At 41.4% G+C, this 19561-nt stretch overlaps 1 protein-coding gene across 1 annotated transcript in view; it reads left to right on the top strand.

The window, feature by feature from the left end:
- SNX2 (sorting nexin 2) overlaps window positions 1–17136 on the top strand; it is a 53150-nt gene extending 36014 nt beyond the window's left edge. Inside the window, exons 8-15 of the mRNA XM_044275886.1 lie at window positions 462–537; window positions 4662–4775; window positions 4993–5086; window positions 8328–8533; window positions 9922–10065; window positions 14440–14520; window positions 14623–14694; window positions 16568–17136. Coding sequence (XP_044131821.1) covers window positions 462–537; window positions 4662–4775; window positions 4993–5086; window positions 8328–8533; window positions 9922–10065; window positions 14440–14520; window positions 14623–14694; window positions 16568–16618 — 838 coding nt within the window. The 3' untranslated portion in view covers window positions 16619–17136. The remainder of the gene's footprint in view (window positions 1–461; window positions 538–4661; window positions 4776–4992; window positions 5087–8327; window positions 8534–9921; window positions 10066–14439; window positions 14521–14622; window positions 14695–16567) is intronic.
- The last annotated feature ends 2425 nt before the right edge of the window (window positions 17137–19561 follow it).

Genomic DNA, 19561 nt, shown 5'->3' with positions numbered 1-19561 from the left:
AGAACTAGTCTGTCTCATGAGTCAGCCATTCAGCTGAACACTATGATGGCACTGTGCTGCCGGCATAGAGAGGAACCACAAATATGGAGCAGCCGTATCTGCCTCACAACCCTTCTTCTCTCAGACTTTTATAAAAAGTAAAAATAAATATTTGGCTGGAGAGACTCAGTGTTTTTTTTCTTTTTTACACCTCTGGGTAAAGCCTTGATGACACATTGCAGATTTGATGTGGCGGGAGTGAATGTTTAGTGACTGAGAAATATAAAGAAAAAACAATATATTTATTTTTTATTTTTTATCCACTCCTGGTTTTGGCATTTATAGAAATATGCACCAAGGACTGCACCAGTTATGCAGAGCGTGAAGTCCCAGAAGCGGAGGTGTGCCTTGTGTGGATAATGAACAGAAGCTTGTTATTCTAAGTTTGTCCAGGCTTAATAAACCTTTTCTTTCCTACATAGATATCTTCAGCGAACTGTTAAACACCCTGCGCTGCTGCAAGATCCAGATGTTAGACAATTTTTGGAAAGTTCAGAGGTTAGTATTCCAACATTAAAGCAGTCTAGTTCTCGGCTTGTATTATGTATCCTTTTTTCCACCAGTTTCTTTTTATATATATATGTTTCACAGTTTTGGGGTCCATTCAGATGTCCATAGAATGGGCCCGGATCCGTATGGGTACAGACCCATTGATTTTCAATGGGCCCGGAAAAGATGCAGACAGCACGCAGTGTGCTGTCTGCATCTGCATTTCCGGTCCGCGGCTCCGGAGAAGAATAGGAATCTTCTATTAAGTTCCGGTGTTTTGCAGTCCGCAATATGCGGACCGCAGAACACTACTGATGTCTGAATGGACCCTAAATCTACATAAAGTTTTGAGCAGCTTTCCATATACTTTTCTTTCTTGTTCTGACTTTTGTTATTTAATCCCTTAAGTCCTCCTAAACGCACCCGTATCCGTTTTTGTGGTTCGCAAATTACGGATCCGCAACAGCCCTTGTTCTTTCCGCATTTTGCAGATCGGTTAGTCCTGCCCTCTGTTAAAAACACCTATTCTTGTCCGCAACACAACATATTTTGCGGCCCCTTTGAAATGAATGGGTCCACATCGATCCGCAAATAACGTGGATCGGATGCAGATCAAAACTATAGTCCTGTTTTATGAGGACCAAGGATGTGTGTGAAGCGGCGGGCAGTTGCCACATTATGATGAGCATACTTATCATTCTCCTTATACATTCATTGCAGTGGTAATGAATATTTTGAATTTAACCCTCTGAGTGCCAGAATAATCACTGATTCCTGCATTCATAGAGAAACCAAGAGAACTCCTCCCAAAAGTGCAGTGTAATGAGGAGTACTTGTAATTGCACTACGCAGCCGCTCCACCGGAGATGATGCATAGTGTAGTGATGAGGATGGCGCGCGCGCCTCCTCTTCTAACAGCTGCTCGGCGGGGGTGCCGGTTGTCTGACCCCGGACGATCAGATATTGAGGATAGGTCATCAATATAAATCGCTGCACAACCCCTTTAACCATTTCACAGGACTTGTGTAATACATCACAACTTGAACCTTACACTAGACTATAAAGAACAAACGCTTAGAGGAGCACATGTTTGAAGTTAGGGAGCAGGATGTCCATTTTTACTTCTTGGTGGAGAAGCAAGAGAAAGCAGAAAGAAAGGAGTCAGTCTGTTACGGTTATCTCTTCCTTTCCGCTGACCCAGGAATGTAATACAGTAACTTTAGCTATTGCCCCTACTTACCACTCCGCAGTTTCACATCTAATCACCCCCTGCACCTAATCGGACCATTTGTCAACTCCATGACACAAATGTTTACCGCAATCTGGATCGTAAAGATTTTTGGTCACTTTCATTCTGATGAATATGTGTGTACTCTGCACATCTTGATCTTTTTGCGGCTCAAACTTTTAAGAAGAAACACAAATCTTTATGCGTTTAAATTTTTTTGTAAGCATTACACTTTGATGCAAAAGTGGCTTTGGAAACCTGACTGATCCTATTATAGCTAATGGAGCAGAAAAACTGAAATAAAAACACTAATGTGAACACGGCATCCGTTTTAGGTGTTTTGTCAGAAGTTTCTTGCTGACTCCTTAGCCTCGGCTCCAGTTGTTTACTTTCAGAAAATATATATTGTATAATTTGAGTTTTATTTGTTTATAACAAAAGTGTGAAAATTGTCTGAACCCCTCCCCACAACATAAAAATAAGGGGGAATTTATCAATCTAGGGGCTCATGCATGCAAATGTATTTTCTTTCCGTGTCGTGTTTTTTTTGCAGACTGTATGCGAAACTATTAATTTCAATGGGTCCGCAAAAAAAACCTGAAGTTACTCCGTGTGCATTCTGGGTCTGTCCGTTCCGCACAAAAAATAGAACATGTCTTTTGTCCGCATTACAGACAAGGATATGACTGTTCTATTAGGGGCCCGCTGTTCAGTTGAAAGAATCATGTGATTGGTTGCTTTTACCAAAAGAGCTGTGAAAAATGAAAAGTGGAATCTTAATTGGTTGCTATGAGCAACTAAACCATATTTGATAAATTTCCTGAATTATTTACAAAGTTACTCCACTTTTTTCTGCAGTAATATTGTAAATGTCATTCAGGCTGCCTTTAAGTTCACTTGTGAAAACTAGATTTTCCCATTAGAAATTTTCAGTACAAGGTCCCTCAAATTAACTAATGACTTTTTAACCAGGAAAGCAAACACTGGCAGCCATTGACTAGTGCAAATATTTACTTCTGTATAAGTTAACCCCTTCAGGACCCTGCCATTTTTGAAAATCTGACCAGTGTCACTTTGTGGTGATAACCTTAAACCGCTTTTACTTATTTAGGCCATTCTGAGATTATTCATAGTATTCATAAAAAATACTAAATTTACCAAAAATTTTGAAAAATTTGCAATTTTCTAAATTTCTATTTCTCTGCCTTTAAAACAGATAGTGATACCTCCTAAAATAGTTATTACTTGGCCCCATTTTAGAAACTATATAGCCCTCAAGGTATTCAAAAATGATTTTACAAACTTTAACCATTTAGGTGTTCCACAAGAATTAAAGGAAAATGTAGATGAAATTTCAGAATTTTTTTGGCAGATTTTCAATTTTTTCCAGTAATAAAGCAAGGATTAACAGCCAAACAAAACTCAATATTTATTGCCCTGATTCTGTAGTTTATGAAAACCTTATATGTGGTCGTAAACTGCTGTACGGGCACATAGCAGGGCACAGAAGGAAAGGAACGCCATATGGTTTTTGGAGGGCAGATTTCACTGGGATCATTTTTAGTGGAAACTACGTGATAAGGTGGCAGTTTTGTTGGTACTATTTTAGGGTACATATGATTTTTGGTTGCTGTATATTACACTTTTTGTGAGGCAAGGTAACAAATGTTAATCTGACAGCGAAAAACGCATCGCATCCAGAAGCAATGTGTTTTTCACTGATGGTTGCTAGGAGATATTTCCTATATTACTCCCTTTGGTTGCTAGGAGATGTTTGTAAATCTTGAGTTTTTTGTCACGCTCGTGAAAAACGCAATTTTGCAAAATAAACAAGCAAAAAAATACATAAACATAGTTGGTATTGCTGCCTGCAAATGTTCAAACTTTTAAACTATAAAAAATATTTATGTTGGGTGATCAACTCTCCACCTCCCCCCAAAAAATTATCAAATAAATCTTATGTACCTCAAAATGGTGCCAATAAAAACTGCAACTCGGGTGTCGGAATATGACAATGTAAGGAAAAAGTTCTGGTTCTTTTGATCGCATAGAAAAATCTTTTTTTTTTTTTTTTTTTCTTCCACTGTCACCCCACAAAAATGTCTTTCCACATTTTTAACACAAGATATGGGTGCTATTTAAAAAACTATTTGCCCCACAAAAAAATGAGCCCTCATATGGCTATGTGAACAGAAATTGAAGTGAATTGCTCATGTAAGGTGTGGAAGGAGAAAAAAAAAAAACACAAGTGCACAAACGATAATTGGGCTGCTCCTTAAAGGGTTAATGTAAGTGTAGCCCATCTGTTGGGGCGAGTCAAAACCTACCCCGTACACGTTAGCCGGCTGGCTAGCTACACTGACAGTTCTCTGTATGGGGCTCCTAGGCCTAAATGCCTTATTGTTCACTCTAGTTTTCATAATGACCTACATACAAAGCAGACCAAATGGAGCAGTGATCCCGCCGACCAGTCCCTTTTAAGCTATGCGTCTGCATCATTGATGCTTTTGTGCCATGACATTATTGCTCTTGAAGCAGGTCTCTGCATTTTTCATACATTGTATAGTATTTGGGTTTTTCCCCCATTTTAACACAAAGTGATGGAAGACCTTTTCCCGGCCATCTGATTTAGCTCTCGTAAGCTTTGGGACCCTCTTTCTATTGACCTTTGGCAAACACCACATTTCTTCATCTATATGTAAAAGCAGTAAATTAAATTCCTTTTTTGTTTGTATTTTTTCTTCTTGTTTTCCACTGGGATGGGAAAGGCAGTAAATCAGAAAAAATGAGTTTACTCTGCATTGAAATGTAATATAGTGGAGAAAATGTAACATCCTCTTAATTTGCGCGTTGATCCTCTCACCTTTAACCGCTTTGTTTGCCCTTATTTGTCATTCAATTGCAGCTGCCGAGAGCGGTTAGCACCCAGGCGTTGAGCGGAGCAGGATTATTGAGGATGGTAAACAAGGCTGCAGACGCTGTCAACAAAATGACAATCAAGATGAATGAATCGGATGCCGTAAGAGCAGATTTTTTTTGAATTGTATAATGACGGCCATTGGAGGTTAAACCATCGCATCGGCGTAGAATGTAACATAATTTGCCTATTGACTCTGTTCTCCTTGGTCTGTTGGGCAACACAGTTGTACGTAGCTCGTCAACCACTAGTAAATCTAATATAACATAGTTTTTGTACCTTGATAAATTGGTCTTTTTTCATCTTTCTTCATTGTCAGTGGTTCGAAGAAAAGCAGCAGCAATTTGAGAATCTAGATCAACAACTTAGGAAACTGCACGCCAATGTTGAAGCCTTGGTCTGCCACCGCAAAGGTTTGCTTCACCGTTTTCTTGGCAGAATTAGAGTGAACATATGTTGATGATTTTATTTTTTCTCCTTTCCATATTTTTAATTTTATTTTTATTTTGGGTAGAAGTAAAGAGTGAAAAGAAGAGTTTGAATCAAACGCTATAGGAGTTACAAAAACAGTCAAGATAGGGTTTGACTCGGGGTGCGTTCAGTGAAACTCGCACCATTTCGCAAGCAAGTTCGGTCAGTTTTGCCTGCGATTGCGTTTTTTTTTTTTTTTTTTTTTTTGCATTGTGTTTCCGTTTTTTCCGCACAGGTGCAATCCGTTTTGAAGATTTACAAACATCTCCTAGCAACCATCAGTGAAAAACACATTGCTTCTGGATGCAATGCGTTTTTCGCTGAAGCCCCATTCACTTTTATGGGGCCAAGACTGCATGAAAAACGCCCAATATAGAACATGCTGCGATTCTCATGCAACGCAGAAATGATGCGTTGCACCCGCACGGGAAACTCCTTTGTGTGAAAAAGACCTAAAGGAATTTTCTGGAGATCAGCACTTTATTACCTGTCCACATGATCCACATTATAGTCAATGGGGATGGAGCGGCGGTCCGTGGGCACGGTGAAATAGCCGCAGGACGGATCCGACATGGTGAACAGCCTGTCGGATCCGTCCTGCCGCAAGTGTGAAAGTACCCTTAGAGAACGCGCAATGTTCTCTTCAGCAGCACAGTGGAGAAGGAGTCCCTCCCTCCCCACTGCCAGAAGTGGGAGCTTAGTACTGAGGAGGAGTGGAGGGGCTGTGGCCACTGCGCCACCAGTGAATGTAATTAACACATTAATTGAAGTGTTGACAGCGTATCACATACGCGGCCTCAATAACAGGGCATGTGATCCGCGGCAATTAACACCTCAGGTGCAGCACCTGAGGGGTTAATTGCCGCAGTTCGGCGGATCGCCCTGACCTGTTATTGAGGCTGGGTGCTGGCAGCAGTATCACATGTCCCTGTCATCCCTGTCTACACTTGAATTGATGTGTTAATTACATTCATTGGTGGCGCAGTGCGCATAGCCCCCCCCCCCCCCCAGTATTAGAATCATTGGTGGCGCAGTGGCACAGACTCCCCCCCAATCATTGTTATATTAATTAGTGGCAGTGGCCACAGGGTCCCCTCCCCTTCTCTTCATTGGTGGCAGTGGCAGTTTCCACTGGAGCCCCAGCAGTGTAATCCTGGGGCTCCGATCGATTACCATGGCTGCCATGGTAAGCTCCCTGCTGCAGTGTGCACAAAGAACAGGGCAGCAGGGATAGTGTAAGATCCTATTCACCCTAATAGAGCTCTGTCAGGGTGGATAGGACAAGGGTTCCAGCGCCTATGGGGGCTAATGGTTAGTAAATAAAAAGTAAAAAAAATACTAAAAGTTTAAATCCCTTTCCCAATCTTATATATAATATTTAGAAACAATAAATATATTACATATCGCCACACCCGAAAAAGTACAAACTATTAAAATATTTAAAAATATCTCCTATGCGGTGAACGCCGTAACAGTAAAAAAATCTAAAACTCCTTTTTTAGTCACCTTATCACCACAAAAAATAGGATAGGACTGTTCTATTATGGGCCGGACGTTCCATAAAATGCAAAATGCATGCAGCTTTTTTGGTGGTTTATTTTTTTTGTGTGGTATCATTTGTAAAGGTGAAAAGTGCCACTCTTGGGACAATGCTTTTAAAGGGAATCTGTGAGACAGGGGAGTAGATTTCAGCGGTCTATCATTTAGAAGTTAAAAGTAAGTGGTTGCCGAGAACCAACATCACAATCTTTGCAGACTGAGAAGAGTCCTGGTTATTCATGAATTCCTGCTCTCCTGCCCACCTGCTGATGACTGACTGTCTTCTACCTAGTTTTATCTCTCTCTCTAGGAGAGAACTGCCAATCATCAGCAGATGGGGGAGAGCAGGAGATTAGGAATAACCAGGACTCTTCTCAGGTAGATTTGACTCTTTTCCAGGCCTGGGCGGCAATGATTAAGATGCTGGTTCTCAGCAACCACTGACTTTTAGCTCATGAGTGACACATCGCTGAGATCAGCATTTCTGTCACTAATTTATGCTGCCCTCAGTGAGGTCAGCATAAAGCTGATGACAGGTTCCCTTTAATGTTCGGTATGTCATGGCTTGAAGAGGAAAAAAACAAACCATGAATGACGTCAAAATAAAATGCAGCAGCCAGTCCATCCCTTACTTAGAGGACCTGCTGTCTCCTCTCCTGACATGTCTGTTGTAGTAACTACTTGCATTCCCCATGTAATAACTATTCTGGAACATCTATTCTTAGGTCTATATGTTGTGCTGTTCTTTTATTTCTACTAGAAATTGACTGAATTGCTAGCAGTCTGCAGTAAGGGTACAGTTAACCAGTTGGGGTGTGTCTCTGCACAGTCTCGCTCTATCCGGTCAGTGCTACCATTGTCAAACTGTGCAGGGGAACACCACCCCTCTGTACCCTTACTGCAGACTGCTAGCAATTCATTCATAACTTCTAGTAGAAATAATAAAGGAATGGCACAACATAGAGACATAAGAATAGATGCTCCAGAATTCTTATTACATTAGGAATGCATGAAGCTATTAAAACAAACCATGTCAGGAGGGATGACAGGTCCTCATTAAGGCAGCGATCTCCAACATGTGGCTTTCCAACTGTGAAATGAAATGAATAATGAAAGATTCATACCTGCCTGCTCCCTGGTTCCCGTTCCCTTCCATTCTGTGGGTTGTATGGACAGTCATGTGTGCCGTTACAGCAGTGAAGTGGCACTTGCAAACGTGTCACCACTGAAACCAGCCATTGGTTTCAGTGGGGGCACATGACCATGTCCATACCAGTAAAGAAGCCGAGGAGGGGAAGATTGACGAATGGGAACGAGGTAACAGGACTGGAGGGATGGGGGGCAGGTAAGTATGAATCTTTCAGTAGGTGATCCACACAGGGGCCATAAGTAAATAGTTAACTTCAGGAAAACCCCTTTAAGCAATAAGCAGGGCCTGTAAGTACGGATGTGGTCAGAGGGTTTGACCTGTACTGATATTCAGATTGCTGACATTATGAGCTGGGCTTGATTAGGATTTTCAAGCTCATTCAGTTCCACACATTTCATCCACAATCAATGCTTCTTTTTATTATTTCTGCGTGAACAGTCAGATGTTATCTCCGTTTTATTGAGGAAATGTCACTTGTCCGCTTTTATTTCTAGAGCTGTCGGCCAACACAGCTGCGTTTGCAAAGAGTGCTGCTATGTTGGGTAATTCTGAGGACCACACCGCGCTGTCCCGAGCGTTATCACAGCTGGCAGAAGTAGAAGAGAAGATAGACCAGTTGCATCAGGAGCAGGCGTTTGCTGATTTTTATGTGTTTTCCGAACTCCTCAGTGACTATATCAGACTCATTGCTGCTGTGAAAGTAGGTGCATCCATCATCCGTCTTAGGTTTATGGGAGGTAGTGTGAATATACAGTATAGTAACATAGTCTATAAGGCTGAAAAAGGACATCTGTCCATGTGATATGAACATCAGATCTGGAGATCATACATTTCATTCCTAAAGCCTGACATTAAAGGCACATCCATGTGTCTGATCGCACACTGTTTCAGTGCAGAAAAAAGGAAAATAAAGATATTTCACGGGGCTAGGGTCAGGGCTTTTGCGCTTTTAACTTGGCAGCCCAGTTCTATAATTCACTGCATGCTGTAATTTCTTCATTAAAAGAGGATACACTAGGAAAAATATTCTTAGGAATTTGGTAAAATGACTTGTTGCAATAATGACATCCTATGAAGGCAGCGTTAAATATAAGCAGTGCAGGACCATGTTGACACTGGGCAGATTGGCTGTGAATAATCGGCAGTAAACTACAGCCCAATGTACATAAATGGGATGGCTCAGAATGGAATGCACACATAGCAGAAAAAAATCAGTGTGGATCTTAGGCTACTTTCACACTAGCGGCACGGACCTCCGGCAGGCTGTTCTGTCGGCTGAACAGCCTGTCGGATCCGTCCTGCCGCTAGTTCATGTGTTCCCCTGCCACTCCATCCCCATTGACTATAATGGGGGCAGAGGCACGGCGAGAGGCTGCCGGAATAAATGTCGGACATGTCGTAGTTTTATTCTGGCAGCCTCTCGCCGTGCGCTGCTGTGCCTCGCCGGGAACTCCGCCCCCACCGGAGTGGCAGTCCGGGGGCACACTGTCACTAGCGGCAGGACTGATCCGACAGGCTGTTCATCTGACGGAACAGTCTGCTGGAGGTCCGTGCCGCTAGTGTGAAAGTAGTCTTGGGGTTTGATCCGGATTTTGAAAGTTGCAGTGTACACTATTATGCCGTCAATAGACCCCACCTTGTGTTCACAAATTGTAAAATCTGCACAAGTATGGGGCAGATTCACATGCTGTGTATTCTATTCATTAATAAAAAATCATGAACTTGACAGAATTGGGGAAAGAACAAATCACTGATATGGATGGATTGATTTGATCATGGGAATAGAGCCTAACTGACGTCATCCCCTCCCCCGGTTTAGTACATATAGGCGACTTGTGGGCCCTACTGTATGTGTAGAACTTAGATTATGTTCCTGTCACTTGTGAGCCCTGTGTTTGGTAAATAAATGTTTTACAATAAGTCTATTAGGAAATTCTCACACCGGATACATATACAGTCTGATACATTGCCGCCTTCCATTGAAAGTTTACATTGGGAGATCCAGTGTAGGCTCTGAATGTGATTGGAAGTCCCACCAGGAACAATTTGGCATGCAGTTTTTAATATATGCTATTTTTTAACCCCTAGGGTGTGTTTGATCAACGAATGAAGTGTTGGCAAAAATGGCAAGATACCCAGGTTAACCTGCAGAAGAAACGTGAGGCAGAGGCCAAGCTCCAGATTGCTAACAAACCTGACAAACTACAGCAGGCGAAGGATGAAATCCGAGAGGTATATATTTTATTCCTGGAGTACTGATGGCACGGTTTCTTTCCACTACTACTTTTCCATCCTGAAATTTACAAAACATTTATGCCGTTATGTGCAAGAGCAGCCAGCAGCACCAACCCCAGGTTCCTAATGGAATGCTACTCTCCTTCATGTATATTAGAAGTAACTGCACTTGTGCTTTTAGCCTTGATCAGTGACAATGTACGACTTCTTTGTGTGTGCACATACTGGGGTAGTGGACTTGATACATATGGTATTTATGATGCTAAAGGCAAAATGCTTAAAAAAATGAAATTCTGATCGTTTCTTCCCCATGCTTCATAAAGGAGATTGAAGAGGTAGGATATGATGCATCATTCATTCTTCTCTAGTAAACTCTGTCCGTTCCATGCGTTGGTCCCTCCTATACTTCTCCAGAATGTGTGGAGTTCTGTACATTTCATCTCTTCTGTGTCTGTATTTCTAGGCTGTGTCAGACAGCTCCAAGGCTAGCACCTACCGTCATTTAATTGATGTGTGTTATATGTATTGTCATTGTCACGCTGCTTTACTTGTGACATTTGTTACCTTTGTGTAGATACTTATATGAATAGGGGTGAATGAACCCGAACTTCACCAGGTTCGGTGTTCGGGTGGGTTAGGAAAACAGAATATAACAGAATTCGTAGATTAAATGCAAAACGGAAGACTCTAAGAGGCATTCTGTTTTGATCAGTCATAATAGAAATCTATAGCCAAGCGTAACTAATCCGTCCGGTTTCCATTATGCAGGACGGAAAACGGTCTTGCATAACGGAAACCAGACGGATCAGTTATGCTTGGCCATAGACTTCTATTGTGACGGATCAAAACAGAATGCCTCTTAGAGTCTTCAGTTTTGCATTTAATCTACAAATTCTGTTTTCTGAACCCACCTGAACACCAAACCCAGTGAGGTTGAGGTTCGCTCATCCCTATGTATGAATAAGGTAGTATATACTTCTGTTCCCTATGAAATAACAATACTGGAGCATCTTTTTATGCTGTGCCGTTTCTCCGTTATTCCTCCAAGAAATGTAAGAATAAATTGAAAACTTGGGGTCAATTTATGAAAAATATTTTCAACTCTTGATATGGCTACGTTCACACTAGTGTTTCTATTTTCAGGTATTGAGATCCGTCATAGGGTCTCAATACCGGAAAAACACGTTTGAGTTTTGTCCCCATTCATTGGGGGCAAAACGTAACTGAACGGAATGCTCCAAAATGCAGTCCGTTCCATTTGGTTGCGTTGCCATACCGCGATATAGGGCGATCCTTTTTCTTTCCGTCATGGGATGTGGAGCAAGACGAAACCGTCATGACACACAACGCAAGTCAAAAGGGATGGATCAGTTTAACTCTGACACAATAGAAAACTGATCCGTCCTCCGTTGACTTTAAATGGAGTTCATGACTGATCCGTCTTGGCTATGATAATACAACCGGATCCGTTCAGAACGGATGCAGATGGTTGAATTATCAGTAACGGAAGCGTTTTTGCTGAACCCTGCCGGATCCAGCAAAAAGCAAATGCTAGTGTGAAAGTAGCCTATCCCCAGCACCAGCAGAGAAGGTGCTTAATATATATTGAGGTACACACTTCATCATAAATTAGTGCATCCGCTAGCAGTCTGTGCACTTAGAATGAAATCTACTCAGCTTGTAGCATATGGGAATAATGAATCTCTCCCTAGGTGTTACCATTTGTTACTTGGGTGGATCCCTTGAAAGGGGGTATTCCCATCCCAGACATTGACCGCGTATCGCTAGGATATGCCTTCAGTGTCAGCTAGGTGTGGGTCTTACCTCTGGGACTTGCTCCTATCTCCAGAATGGGGCCCCCCTTCCCCCAAAGTGAAGGAGAGTGCAACGCACAAGTGCGCCCACCCTCCATTCATGGGCGTTCTGAAAATAAATGAGCACTGGCTTGCCCATTGCTGGCAGTCCCATAGTGGTGAATGAAAGGGTGGCCGTGTATGCGCAGTGTGCTCTCCAGCGTGATCAGGTACTTTGGAACTCCTATAGAAGTGAAAGCGCAGTGTGCTCTCCTTCACCTTGGGGGCCCTGTTCTGGAGATAGGTGCATGTCTCACCTCTGGGACCTGCTCCCATCTGACATTTATGGCATATCCTAACAATATTCCATCAATCTCTGAGATGGGTATAACCCTTTAAAGGGAGTCAGCACGTTTGACCATGCTAAACTGCTGACAGCATTAGGAGTATTATCAGGAGTAGTGGGAATATGAACTTTTAGACCTAATTCACACATCAGTGATTGCGAGAATCTTTCCCTTATACCTTATATCTGTGGAGGCTCCACTCTTGGCTCACAATCACTGATAAAAATCACTGCCCAAAACACTGACGCGTGAATTAGGCCTGATTTTTGCCAGATTCTGCTACTTAACAGTCACATAACTATATATATTTGGTCTGCATCCTATCTGAATTTTTTGGGAATGGGTCTGTAAAAAATGCAGACAGCATTGTCTGTTTTGCTGACAAGAATAGGCGTGTTTACAGTGGGTCTGCAAAAAAAAAAAAAAACTGATGCAACACGAACATCACAGAGATGTCATCCGTATTTTTGTAGATAGCAAAATACATACGGTCTTGTAAATGCACCCTAAAGGGAATCTGTCACCAGCGACCTCCCTATCAAACTGTTTACTCTTTGACTGACAGGAAAATTTGTGAAGCTTCGCTGCAACAAGAGCAATGGTGATGTCCTTATTGCACCAAAGGCGTCATTTCCATATTAAGAAAAAGTATCATAACTTGGGAACATACCCTCAGATCAACAAAAGAAAAACAGCGTTGTAATCAGCTGAACCATGGCTACATGTCTATGCAGTTGGCTAGGGAGGTTGCTGGTGACAGATTTCCTGTAAGTGCCAGCTGTCACTCAGCGGTGAGGGTCCTCATCTTATGCACTTAAGTAGCAGAATATGGCAGGAAAAAAATAATTTACATACATAAAAGTTCATGTTTTATATATTAAAGTATGTTTGTACTGCTCACCCAAGCCCGTACCTAGTGCTGTCAACAGTTTAGTATTGTCAAAACTGCTGACGGATTTCCCTTTATCAGTAAGTGGACAGTGTAGGGACACACACCCAACTGCTAGCACTCAGCTGTCAGTTTAATGGCTGTAATTTCTAGAAGAATAATAGAGGAACCACACAACTGATATAAGAAAAGATCCTCCAGAGTTGTATTATGGGAAATGCAAGTATTTACTAAAGCATCTATGTCAGGAGAGGCGACATCCTTCTTAGAGGAATGGTATTGCCAAATATATACTGTATTATACTTTACCTACGAACTTAACTAAAAAATCTACATTTTCTCTGAAGGTTTAAGACCTCTCTTTTTAAAATCTTTTTGGACAGTTCTTAAAAAATGTTTGGTAGACTTATTGAAAAGGAGGTGCTGCTGGTTCCTCTTGTATCTACAACTGTATATATAGAATATATGTAGCAATAAAGTATTTTTGTGAACAGATTGACCCATTTTAAAATAAAAGGAAGCACCTCCAAAATGATGAGATATAATCATTATATACAATATAATATTAAAGGGGTATTCTCATCTTAGACATTTATGGCCTATCTGATTAATATGCCATTTATGATAGCTGCAGGTTCCATTTATCTTCAGAGCAGGGGTCTTGTTGGCTATTAATGTTGTATATGTTGTGTGTGCGTGTAATGTATATATGTATGCATATTATTTTTTTATGCCTGGCTATAGCTAGAATAAGATGCATATATCAAAGCATACATCTGGCCAAAAATGAAAAACTTGCTCATGAATCCACACCTGCAGTAACTGTAGGAAGTCTTTCAGTTCTAATCTCAGTTCACAGTGTTGGCTGCTTGACTGAGTGGAAGGCCCATGGAGGTCCATAGTGAAGCTACAATGTCTGCGGGCTTCAGGTCCATGAGCAATTTCGGAAAATAAAGGTTCAGTTGAGGATTTCAATCAAATATAGCACTTACATATACTAACATAACACATAACACTGATATTTTATATGGCCACTGCTTTTACATAATGTGGTAAGTATTAACTATAGATCACATGTGTTTATGTAGAGTTTGTAGTAGTGCCATGTCATAGTTGTTTCCCCACTTACAACCCATGGCAAAAACAAAATGGGGTCACTGCATTACGAGGATTTTTTAATAGCTTAACATTTCTGAAATATAGATAAAACAAATGAAAAGACATTAATTTATGGCAAGTTCTCCCAAATCAAATGGAGGAAAAATATGGAATTGCCTAAAGGGGTTGTAGATGTCAGTAAATGGTTTACAACGATTCATTGTGCTGATTCTTGTCTTCTCAGTTGGAAGAAAAAGTGCAGCAAGGAGAACGAGATTTTGAACAGATCTCTAAGACTATTCGCAAGGAAGTAGGAAGATTTGAGGTATCACTTTTATTTCAGGTCCTAGAAATGAATTAAAGACCAAGTGCTCTATGATTTAATGTCACTGAGATTCCATGATAAATCTTTTCTCCTCCCCTTTAGAAAGATCGTGTGAAAGACTTTAAAACTGTTATTATCAAGTATTTAGAATCATTAGTACAAACACAACAACAGGTAAGACAGATCTTCTGTATTTCATCTATGTAATATTGCAGATTGGAAATCACATTAAGGCTACATGCACACGAACGTTGTTTGTGTCCCTTGTTTTTTTTTCCTTATATGATGCGGACCCATTCATTTCAATGGGTCTGCAAAAAATGTGGACAACACACCGTGTGCTGTTCGCATCAGTATGTACGTTCCGTAGCCCCGCAAAAAAAATAGAACATGTCCTATTCTTGTCCATTTTAGGCATTGGTACAATGGATCCGCAAAAAAAACGGATCGCATACAGATGTCATCCGTTTTTTTTGCGGTCGTGTGCATGTAGCCTGCAGTATAGTTTTCAGTGCTGTAGTCCCTAATAACCAGGGTGTGTCTGGGCTTAAACCTGCTGTATGCTTTGAATGGGCATATGGACTCTTAGTGAGAGGGGAGAGCTGCGGCTTCACATGTCACTGTGTGCACACACACACACACTTGAGGCACTATGTAAAAACAGAATGCAGTGATTTGCAAATCTCATAAACCCATATTGTATTCACATGGTTTATAAAACACATTCGATGTTGAAAATTACCATTTAATAAAAAAAAAATGTATAACTTACTTAGAACTTGATGGCAGTAACACATCTCAAAACCGTTGGGACAGGGCCATGTCTACCATCATGTAGTGTCCCCTCTTTTATCAAGAGTCTGTAAGTGTCTGGGAAGTGAGGAGACCAATTGCTGCAGTTTTGGGAGAGTATTTTTGCTGCTCAACAGTCCTGGGTCCTCTTTGCCAGATGTTTTGCGTCCTCTTCCGTGAAGCCATGCTGTTGTGATGGATGCAGTTTAGCATGGTCTTGCCGGCGGGGAGCAACCTCATACCATCAGAGATGCAGGCTTTTCAGTTGTTTGCTGATAACAAGCTGGATGATCCCTCTCCTCTTGAGGAAACCCGGCATCCCTGGTTTGCAAAAAATAATTTTCTAGTTTTGATTCATCTGACCACAGAGCAGTTTTCTGTTTTTGCCTCAGTCCATTTTGAGCAAGCTTTGGCTCTGAAAAACAGCGACTTTTCTGGATCATGTTCACCTATGGCTTCTTCATTGTATGATACATAAGTTAAAGCTGTAAGTCGGTTGCACGGCGGACTGTGTTGACAAACAGTGATTTCTGGAAGTGTTCCTGAGCCCATGTAGTGGTTTCCAGTGCAGAATCATACATGTTTTCCATGCAGTGCCAACTGAGGGCCCATAGATCAATATTGACCGTCGGCCATGTGCACATGGATTTCTCCAGATTCGCTGAATCTTTTGACTATTTTATGTACTGTAGATGGAGAGAGATTCAATATCTTCACAATTCTACATTGAGAAACAATTTTATGAAATTGCTCCACAATTTTTAGACTCAGTTTTTCGCAGTTTGGTGAACCTCTGCCTCTCGAACATGCTCTTTTTATACCCAGTCATGTGACTTCCTACCTAATTGCTCATCCAGTGCCGCTTACTTTTCCAGCCTTTTGTTGCTCCTGTCCCAACTTTTTTGAGATGCATTATTGCCATCAAGGTCTAAATGAGTAAAATGTCACCATCACCATCTAATATGTGTTCTATGATCTATTTAAAGGGGTTCTTCAGCAGTAATACTCGTTCTACTGTTTCAGGCATAGAAAAGGGTCTAAATGTAAGATGGCTAGGAAGCTGTCTTAAATTTAGAAGCGCCGGTGGATCCGCCGACGTTATGTGGAGGCTGGTGCAAGGTATAGGGGATATTCAGACCAGCCTCTGAAACACCGGTCTTAATAAATTACCCTTTAGTGTCTATTACCGTAAAGTTTATGTATTGCTTGTAATAGATGTTTCACTAATTTATTCACTCTTCCTTTACTCCATTAGCTTATAAAGTATTGGGAAGCATTTCTACCTGAAGCCAAAGCCATAGCCTAGATTGAAGACTATTCCACCTTCCACCGTCAGATCACCAATGGACATTCACTGCTTTCCACAATAAAATTGTGTTTCCAATCAAAGAAAATATCAAGATAAACCACTCTATATTTTATTAACATGTGGCTTCTTTTTATATACTATTGCTTTTTAATAAGAGTGCTGCATGTCCTGACCCATTCCAATGGACTGTGGCATGATATTCCGCAATATTTTGCTGAATTGAACATCCGGCCGCCTCTCGGCGTGCGCTGCCGGAACTCCGCCCCGTCCCCATTATAGTCAATGGGGAAGGAGCGGCAGTCCGGGGTCACACGTGAACTAGCGGCAGGACGGATCCGACAGGCTGTTCACCCGCTGGAACAGCCTGCCGGACTCCCCTGCCGCTAGTGTGAAACTAGCTTTACCTGATCTTTATGAAGCAAATTGCTGTTGCATTTATAAGTGTTCACTTACACATTCCTGTACAGATATTATGATTTTGTGATTATTATAATAAAGGTATATTCCTTGTGAAATGCTCACTTCTCTTTTTGTGCCTGGGGTATATTGATACGGTTTTGGACTTTAAAGTGGTTATGCCATGAATAATGTAAAAAAATATATATGAAAATCAGATATATAGAATGACAATCTTACTAACAAAGCTAGAACCAGCCCTGTACCTGACATGGATCCAGAGTTCTGCCCACTCATTGCTCCAATTGTTCTATTAGATTTAGTATAGACCAAATACTCCAGCAATGTAGTTTCAAGACTGTTAGTATTTATTGGAGATCAGCTGTACAAATCATGTGATGTTTCGGCCTAATTTAGTGAAGTAAATAAATAGGAATAAACCAGGTCAGTGTACCACATACACGTGGCGCCTTTCCTACAGTGCTGAGGCACAGATCCTTACTAGCGGCACCAGGTCATTACTGATTAGGACCCGTGGACAGGACCTATATAACCTCTTGGCACATTTTAAAGGGCTTCCGTCACCCCCCAAAAGTCATTTTTCATTTTTGGGCTAATTAAAATCCTTATAGTATGATTATTAAATATATAGCGCTCTTACATTTTTCTGTGGTTTAGTTTCTTTAAAAACTGCACTTTTATAATATGTTGATTACCTGGCTACCAGTAAGTAGGGCGGTTACTTGCTAGTAGCCGCCGCATCCTTCTTAAAAAAAAAAAAAAAACACTGCCTCCTCCTGTTGATTGACAGGGCCAGCAAGCGCTCTCCTCCTTCGGCTGGCCCTCTCTGCGTTCCAAATCTCGTGCCTGCGCCGTACCGGTCTTCGGCGCAGGTGCACTGAGAGGAGGACGCTCGCTCGGCCGTTCCTTCCTCAGTGTGCCTGCGCCGGGTGTAGCTGTGACGTCATCGGCGTAGGCGCACTGAGGAAGGAGCGCCAAGCGAGCGTCCTCCTCTCAGTGTGCCTGCGCCAACTGAAGACCGGTACGGCGCAGGCGCGAGATTTGGAACGCAGACAGGGCCAGCCGAAGGAGGAGAGCGCTCGCTGGCCCTGTCAATCAACAGGAGGAGGCAGCGTTTTTTTTTAAATGAGGATGCGGCAGCTACCAGCAAGTAGCCGCCCTACTTACTGGTAGCCAGGTAATCAACATATTATAAAAGTGCGGTTTTTAAAGAAACTAAACCACAGAAAAATGTAAGGGCGCTATATATTGAATAATCGCACTATAAGGATTTTAATTAGCCCAAAAATGAAAAATGACTTTTGGGGGGTGACGGAAGCCCTTTAACTTCTACTTACCTCAGAATGTAGATAGATATTTCTCTAGTTTACATGGTGTTCACTTACCTTCTCACTACAATTTGAGTATTTACAGCATGGCCAATGAAGAATCAGGAGAGAGATTATTTTCCTTATTGCTTTTCATATGTATTCAGCCCATGGATTTTACCTCTACTACTGAGCCTAACCTTGCTTGACCATAATGATTAGAGATGAACGAATTTCATATTTTGAAATTCGTTCACACTTCGTTTTTTGGTAAAAGGTGAATTGCGTTATGGTCCGTGGTAACGGAATCCATTACACAATTCTATGACGGAATGCCTTTGGAGGCATTCCATTATTCATTCTGTCATAATAGAAGTATATGGCCTGCATAACGGATCCGTCCGGTTTACGTTATGCTGGAATCCTCCCCTACATAACAAACGGGACGGATCCGTTTTGCAGCCCAAAGACTTCTATTATGACAGAATGCCTCTAAAGGCATTCAGTCATAGAATTGCGTTATGGTCTGTGGTAATGGGATCCATAACACAATTCACCTTTTAACACCAAACGAAGTGTGAATGAATTTCCTAAGCGGAAATTCGCTCATCTCTAATCATAACAAATACATTAGTAAGTGACATACACTGCTAAGTAAACTTACATAAAATATAAAATGTAACTCTCCTAAAATATTTAAAGTAAAATACATATGTTTACTAAAAGACATTCATTACCTAAAATACCATTGAGTACATTCAAATCCAATAAAATTAAATAAATTAAATAATTATTGGATAGTTGTATGGTAAAAATAGTGTCCTTCCAGATGGATACTTGTCACTTAATCAATGCCCCAGAGGTGAAATTGGGGCTATACCTGTTTCTAGAGTCCTTTTGTTTGAGGGCTTTTTCAATAGTCACTGCAACTGTAGCGACTCAGTGGTCGTTATACATCGATACACTCTTGCTGTTCAATAGTACAAAAAAGAGCCGGAACAGTTATACTCACAATCGTAGCGTAGTATTGTCGGCTTTAGTCAGTCACAGGTGGCGTCCCACGTGTGGTAGATGCTACTTGTACAAATTGCAGCAAAGTAAGAGTGATGCGGTTTTGGGATCCTTGATGTTATTCATATAGCCGTGCTGTGCTTGGAGATCAGTCGGTGATGTATAGCTTCTAGCTTTAAATGCTTCACGAAGGTGGACTTTGCCA

Source organism: Bufo gargarizans, chromosome 1 (assembly GCF_014858855.1).
Source record: "Bufo gargarizans isolate SCDJY-AF-19 chromosome 1, ASM1485885v1, whole genome shotgun sequence".
Taxonomy (NCBI): Eukaryota; Metazoa; Chordata; class Amphibia; order Anura; family Bufonidae; genus Bufo; species Bufo gargarizans.
Note: the sequence above shows the minus strand (reverse complement) of the source record. Positions and strands in the feature narration are given on the sequence as shown.